The sequence below is a fragment of the Zeus faber genome, assembly GCF_960531495.2.
Source record: "Zeus faber genome assembly, chromosome: 18".
NCBI classification, from domain to species: Eukaryota; Metazoa; Chordata; class Actinopteri; order Zeiformes; family Zeidae; genus Zeus; species Zeus faber.
The window spans coordinates 4033558-4041534 of record NC_137210.1 but is presented as its reverse complement, the minus strand read 5'-3'; the positions used below and the strand labels follow the sequence as shown (position 1 = coordinate 4041534).

Sequence of the window (7977 nt, the reverse complement as noted above, 5' to 3'; positions counted from 1 at the left end):
AGGTGCCATTAATACAGGTAAGGAGTGGAGGACAGAGGAGCCTCTTAAAGAAAAAGTTACAGGTCTGTGAAAGCCAGAAATCTTGCTTGTTTGTAGGTGACCAAATACTTATTTTACCGAGGAACTTACCAATTAATTCATTAAAAATCCTACAATGTGATTTCCAGGATTCTTTCCCCCCCATTCTGTCTCTCATAGTCGAAGTGAACCTATGATGAAAATTACAGGCCTCTCTCATCTTTTTAAGTGGGAGAACTTGCACAATTGGTGGCTGACTAAATACTTTTTTGCCCCACTGTATGTGTGTGTGTGTGTGTGTGTGTGTGTGTGTGTGTGTGTGTGTGTGTGTGTGTGTGTGTGTGTGTGTGTGTGTGTGTGTGTGTGTGTTTTATTTGGAGGAACAGTGACGCATGGAGGGACGGGGCACGAGCACCCCCGCCCGTTCCTCCAAATACAGAACAGCTCCACAGCTCTCTCTGCTGTGTTTGTGTGATGAAGTATATTTATGATTCCTCTTACTTATAATTATAATTTGTAAAGTCCAATAAAAAAAGGCCGTAATTTGTGGGGGCCATACTCTATGCATACCGTGCTATAATATTTTAATATTGTCTGATATCGGTCCGGAAAAAACATCTAAATTAGCATCCCTAGTAAACAATAATATCAAACAAACTAAATAGTAGAAATTTCTCTTTGGAGAGAGGATGGGTCATGAAGCCAGCTGACAATGGACTCAGGAAATGTTCTTCTTGGAGAACGAGATTAAAGCTGGTCCAGATACGAGCCTGATGTTGAGGCCTATCAGGCCAATCAGGAAGGAAGGATCCGGTGTATCAATGTATTATCTGATGAGGCTTGAAAAGGCTCTGAAAGCCATTATCTGATTTAGATTAGATAGATCATATATTCATGTTAAAATGGTTGTGGGTAAATCTGCACGCCTATTTTAATCTACAGTTTCACATGTCAACTAAATGCTGTTTGGTAGACCAGGGTAGGCTCTGTGATAAAGGTCTTGGAATACAGGACCATAACAGCAGCAAAGCAGAGAACATTACATTACATTACATTTCATTTAGCAGACGCTTTTATCCAAAGCGACTTACAATTGTTCAAACACCGACGGACGCAGCCATCAGGAGCAATTAGGGGTTAAGTGTCTTGCTCAAGGACACTACAGCATGCTAGCAGGAGGAGACTGGGATCGAACCAGCAACCTTAAGATCACTAGACCACCAGCTCTACCGCCTGAGCTACCATCCATCCCCCACCCCCAGAGAAGGTGCTCCTGAAGTGCAAACTCTGCAACAAGTCTGAACCAAGCATGCATTATGTGTCGTGGTGAAGAAAAAAGGGGGCTGCTTAGATGACAAGTAAACAACTAGAAGCTGTGTTTTGTTGTTGCTATTCCTCAAAATAAATTAATGAGCTTTTTCAACACTGATTTATTTATGAATGTTACCACAAATGCAGCGACAGCTGGCCAGTGGCGCTTGGCTCCATGCCAACTGGAAATGAAAAGTCCTGAGGTGGTGGTATTTGCAGTTATTCTCCACCTGATATTTCACTTACTCCAAATCAAGTCACTCCCAAACAAGTTCTGCGGCTTATTTGGGACGCAGGGTAAATGTTTGTATTAAATCCAGGTGCGCGGATTCGACACTGAGCAGTAACCTGCGTTATTCTGACTTTCCATCCTTTCCTCTAACCCCTCTTCATCAGCCGGGAGCGTTTAGCCCAGGCCAACGCAGGCCCACACCGCGAGGCCTGGTCCACCAAGGGCGCATCCTACGCTGACCTGTACACCCAGAACGTGGTGATCAGCATGGAGGAGCAGGACGAACAGCGGAGGCAAGCCAGCGAGGGCAAGGCGCCGAGGGAGCGTCCCGTCTGGCTGACCCAGAGCACTGTGCAGGGGGCCTACAGCGAGCCCGACATCCCCAACAACTGTGAGTGGGCATTGCCGTGTTTTTTTTTTTGTTTTTGGATGTTTTATTCATGAACCATCATTGGGATCTTTCATCACCAACCATTCCAATTTTACTTCCTTACTGGCCAACCCTTCCGGGTTTTCTTCTCCGTCCTTAAATTTGCTGCCACCGCTCTCTGCCTGCGTGGTCAAAATGGGCTATTAGGGGTCGACCCAGGTTCTCTCCCCTTGTCACGGAGCTCGTTTTCCCGGCCACCCAAAGCTAACGATTCCTCACCCCAGAGCATTCGGATATCGGGCCGTGCCAGACTCAGCTTGTCCAAGGATGGCTCATGAATACAATTCTGACGTGTGTAAATGGCACGTATAAACGTTTTCTGAAAGTCCTCTGTTGGGGTCGGTTCCGTACGTCTTCCTGCTATGACCTGAAAGACCTTGAGAGTCTGCATACGCCGATGTCATGTGAAGAAGACCTGGTTCAAGTGAGGTTTTCTGCAAGTGATGGTGTTTGATGACACCTTGAGACTTTGGATCACCAAGTAATATAAAATCAAAATATTGCTTAGGTCATTGCTGCAGATTGAGGTCTTTGAGGGAGGTAGAAAGGTACTGTGTTTTGTGAGTTGCTGAGTATTGTTCAATTTTCAAAATCTGTAAGTTGTAATTCAAATGAAGCAATTGTGTGTACTATTGGTCTTAAATGCAAGCTGCAATCTGCACAACTGTAAAATATACTGCTAGATTTGAAGGAAAATATTGTGGAGGTAAAACAAAAGTTTCTATTGATGTAGATAATGGTGTTAGTGGGGCTTCAGGTTATACATACAAAAGCATCTGACTTTTGATGTGGCAGTATTCTATTTATGTATGTTTGTAATAACTGTTTTTATGCTAAGTTGAATCTGTAAAAAAATGATTCCCAATTATTCACTAAAAGGTGCATACTTTCGTCCTCCATAATGACTCTTGGACTTTCTCGGCAAAATTATATATATATATAAAAAAAAGGATGCCTAAAAATACTCATTGTAGAACTAAAATATTTATACAGTTTTCATCTCATCCTACAGCTGGAGACTTGGGCGCCGCTGTCCGAGATGGCGCGTCCGGGCATGGCGCAGGTCAGTCGGAGGAGAACGAGGAGGTTATGCGCGCCCTCCTCATCCACGAGAAGCGCAGCTCGGCCGCTCCCGGAGGAGGCCCCGCCGCGGCGTCCCGGGTCCTCGCCTCTGCCAACGCCAGCGACTCGGAGAGCGACACCAGCGAGTCGGACGACGACTCGCCGGCGGCCCCTCCCGCCGCCTCGTCCGCCGCCCGGCGCCCCGGCCATCACATCAACGACGAAGAGGACGACGACGAGGAGTTTGAGGAGGTGGGGGAGGAGCCGACGGTGCTGGTGGGGGGCCGGGCCTTCTCCTACCGAGAGGTGAGCCAGAGGCCGGAGCTGGTGGAGCAGATGAGCACCCAGGAGAAGGAGGCCTACATTGAGATGGGGCAGAACCTCTTCCAGGACATGTACTTCTGAACACACATATTTCATTTATACATCATCTAAATAACTGCCTGTATGAGAAATGACACAAATCTGTTTTCTAGAGCTTAATTTTTGAAAACTGCTTTATTTTCCCATCGCTTCGCATGTTGGGATATTTGCGCTCTCATAGTGGACATCGTTGATTGACTTCATTTGTTTGTAGGGTGCTACATATTGTGGTTTAACTTTTTTTGGGAGTAGGAATGAACGACACCCTAGTTTGTCAGCTGCATAGTGAACAACTAATCGAATGGGAGCACACACACACTGAAACTGTTAACATCAACCTTGACTTCCTATTGGAAAAAAGACTTCTTGGATACATCCAGACACACTGTGATTACATCCAAGGAACTCCCACAGAGCAGGAAACCAGATACCTTTCTCACCGTCAGTTGTCATGCCTTCCTTCATAGTGTTTGATCAGGCGATCGGAGGTATTCTGCCCCGAGTATTTTCTCAAATCAGCTCTTTTAAACGGACCCGACAAGCCACGCTTTATTCAGTGCCAACTGTTTTTTTTTGTTTTTTTTCATTCCTCATTTGAAGTTCAAGTTGTTCCTCCCTTTCCTTTGATTTGAAGTTCACTACTACGGCCCTATTTTATTATAATTTTTTTTTAAGTTTTGCCAAACATGCTCGACTCCACATTGGAAAAAATACAGGAAAAGTTGTGCATGTAAACATGTAAAAACAAACCATGTTATCTTGTGTGGTTTCTATAATAAATAAATAAATATGGCGAGCAAAACTCGGTGTGTGGGTGTACATTAAGGTTTTAATGAGATGATGAAATTAACAAATTACATTACAACCTCATTCATCTGAACCCCAGCGGGAATGACAGTCGTTGGGGAGACTGAAATGATCAGCTGATCGAAACGTGACTAATTCTCCGTGAACGCCCTTCCTGAATCAATTTCAACTCCACCAGAAACAAACACTGCCTTGAAACCCAGCTGGGGTAAAAAAAAAGAAATTGTTGGGTTGATTGACCAGGAAGCTGGGGTGAATTGATTTTGGATAAACTGGGGCCGACTGTCCCACCAGTTAGACCATCCCTTTAAAATATAAAAGCTCTGGCATTATCCAAAATCCTTACTCATTTGTTCAATAGCAGGCAAACGTCGAAAAAAACAAATGACCAAAGCTGGGGGGAAAAAAAGGAATAGATTAGAGGGGAACCTATTAGAAGAGATTCACTAACCCGTATACCAAACCTTTCGGTGTCCTCTCAGGCCTTATGCAGGTGGACATGATATCATACACAGACCTCCTTACACAAATAGTGCAGGTAACAGGTTATTTTCCTCCGTGGCCCCCCGCACACCCTCTGTGGGAATACTCTGGTGCAAGATAATGACTGTTCTGTCGCCACCGCAGCGTGCTGGGGCAGGGCCACCCGTCTGGATACGTGGTGACTTCCTCCTCTGTGTGAGCATTTTTCCTTCTGATGATTTCTCCGACCGATTTCCGTTGCCAAAGAAAGAAGTGAAAATGAAAAAGAAGCAAAACTATTTGCTTTCGTCAACAGAAGCTAGTGGTTTCAGAATCAAAGCTCTCAAAAGAGGCGGTCTTTCTCTGTTTAGGAGTAAATGCGGCAAAATAATATCAAAATAATGTCTAAGCTGCGGATGGAGAACAAAAGATGGAGAATCTGCTGTTGGTGTGGTTGACGGAGAAGCAACTCGCAGGAGATAGCGTGACGGAGGGTGTCATCTGCCAGAAAGCAGAAGAGAAGAGAGATCTACACATTCTCTTTTATTTTGTTTTATAATGTTTTTATACAACATTTGTTATTTATAAATACATTTTTCTTATTTAAAAAAAATTGGGGTGTTTTTTTGGGGGCTGGAACGGATTAATGGCATTTCATTAATTTCAATGGGGAAAAGTGATTTGCTATACGAGCAGATTGAATTACGAGCTCTGTCACGGAACGAATTAAACTGGTAAGTCAAGGTACCACTGTACTGCCATATCCATCTGTGGTCACTTTGAGAGGAATGAAACCGAGGTGTATGTAAGTTTAAATTGGCAATACGACACAACCCAGGTAAAATGGATTCCGTTGGGAGCAATTTGGAGGTCAGTGCTTTGCTCAAGATCCCCTCAAATGTAGCATCTGAACAGGGGGATAAGCTTTGTATATTGTATTGCATAGAATTAGCAGCATCTCATTAAATATAGACAACCCCAACAAGAATATAAGGGGGGGCAGGGTGGGCCTTCTTGAAAAGCTGGTTGTAATGACTGAAGCTTCAGGGGGATTGCCAGGGGAAGATTACATGGGGATTGATTGATCGGAGCTTGCCTCCTTCACTCTTTGTCTGACGAGGCTGGAAGATTAACGATCGAGCCCATCGGTCTGTCATCCTGTTGTGACCGGGCCTTTTTTTTTTTTTTTTTTTTTTAAGACCTCTAAAAGGCATCACCTTGGCAGAGGCTAAAAAGGGTTTTCCTTTGCGTGCGTGTGCGAAACCTAGCCATCACATCGCTGATTTTGACTGCGGTGTTTATTTATGTCGCCTGGTTGGAAGCGTCTGTCGGGCCCTGGGTGCCAAAGGACTCCACGCTCTCCAAACGTTGCCGCGGTGAACGATTCCTTTCACCCGTTTCAAACGCCAGGCAGGTGCACCGTAGCGAAAGACCAAATCATATCCGACCGTCTCGAAAGAAGCGGAGACATTTTCAGACCAAAACCGGCGCGACACAGTAGGTGCCTGATGGAATCTGACATGCAGCTGGTGAGGCCTGGCAGTTTCGTACTTTGAGGCACGCTCATATTTGAAACTGATAGTCGTTCCGCTATTTGTTTACTTAAAGTGGTAACCTGTGAGATTATTTAGTAAAAATTTTTTTAAAAGGATTTACTTTAGCTTACCCTTTTTCAGAAGCAGACTTCAGTGTATTTGCATTATGCATGTGCTCCTCGATGACACCGTGACCATTGTTGGTGACGGGGTCCGCCTAGCCTGGCCAGACTGCGAGGATCGGGCACACGCAACAAGTGAAAGGCGGCTGCAGCGTTAATAGAAGAAGAGTCACAAAAAAAAAGTCCCCAAGTGACCAGTGAGAAGGTGAACAGTGATCAAGTGGGGGAAAAACCTTTGAGGGGAACGTTGCCGTTTCAAATGGAATTCTGGGACTAATGATTGGGTCTAATCCCCCCAAAGGACTCAATCCTTGATATCAGAAAACTTTTTTTGCTCTTTAAAAAAAAAAAAAATGTATTACAACCACAAATCTACCGTCCACTCCATTGTCTCTTCCTCTGCGTGACTGTCTAGTTTTGACGGCAGGAGAGGGAGAGAGCGAGAGAGAGAATAGCTCTATGGAGCCAGACACTGGGAATATCTGTGCCGCTCTCTCAGCTCTAATCTCCGCTCTCTCTCTCTCTCTCTCTCTCTCTCTCTCTCTCTCTCTCTCTCTCGTCCTGAGGTCCTTGGTCACTCCTTTGGCGGATGCTGGTGCATAATGAGGTTGTTGTCGTTTCCCCCTCCTCTCTTTTGTTGTTTGTTTTCCTTTTCTTTTCTTGCCAAGGATTGATTTGAACGAGCTGTTGTCCGACGCGCCCGCCATGCGGCTGATGCATGCTGTCTCACCTCCGCTCTCCCCCCTCTCTCCATTTCTGTCTTAATTCTTAAACCTCATTATCTTTTTACTGCCCCCCCCCCCCCCTTGTTACATCTCCCTTGGCGGGAAGGGGTGGAGGTGATGGTGATCATGGACTGCCAATCAAGTGTCAGGTTTGAAAGGCTGACCTTTAGCGCCCGTCCCCCACGACGCAACCATTGATTCCCAGGGAGGGAGGGAGGGGGGTAGAGAGGAAGAGTATTTGGACGGCGAAAACATACCCAAAAAAAACGAGTGGGTGTATTCACCACACGTTCTTCACCCTTGCGTGCCAGAAGGCTGCGTGCCTCGTAGCAGCCAAACCAACCAACCAAAGCAAAAAAAAAAACAAAAAAAACCCAGATCATCCCTCCTCATTTTAAAACCATTAACCTTATCAAGAGAGCTGACCCCCCGCCCAGCTCTGGTCACATCCATTCCAAACAGAACAGCCATTATTCAACTTTTATTCAGTCATTTATTCACAAGGGACGTTCTTGTTTGCCTTGTCGTAGTGCGCTTGGGAAAATGCTGTCGCTGTCTGTTGCGCTAAATGCAGAGTCATTATCTCATAAATGCCATGAGAATGAGAACTTTAACATTAGTAAGATGGTCGCTCCCGAGCAGGTAATGGAGCCCGAACAAATTACAATGTATGGTCTTTTCACTTGTGTGGCTTTATGCATGTTGCAGTATCGTACTAAGTACTATAGCCCAATGTGTGGGTTAGGGCCACCTGGATATCAGTAAGCTATGCTCACCTCACAACCTGGGGCTTATGTTGGGCAAAAAAAAACAACATTAAGAACTCACCAGAACCTCTCCCTCATTTACCTCGAATTGTGTGTGACTTTTACAGCATGGTTAGCCTTCATGTCCTTTGTTGCCTCCTCTC

General features: G+C 45.2%; 1 protein-coding gene across 1 annotated transcript in view; it reads left to right on the top strand.

The window, feature by feature from the left end:
• The window catches only part of gtf2e1 (general transcription factor IIE, polypeptide 1, alpha), a 50949-nt gene extending 46739 nt beyond the window's left edge, over positions 1 to 4210 (top strand). The window contains exons 5-6 of the mRNA XM_080018780.1: positions 1726 to 1952; positions 3004 to 4210. Of these exons, the coding sequence (XP_079874906.1) occupies positions 1726 to 1952; positions 3004 to 3458 (682 nt within the window). The 3' untranslated portion in view covers positions 3459 to 4210. The remainder of the gene's footprint in view (positions 1 to 1725; positions 1953 to 3003) is intronic.
• Positions 4211 to 7977: the final 3767 nt, after the last annotated feature.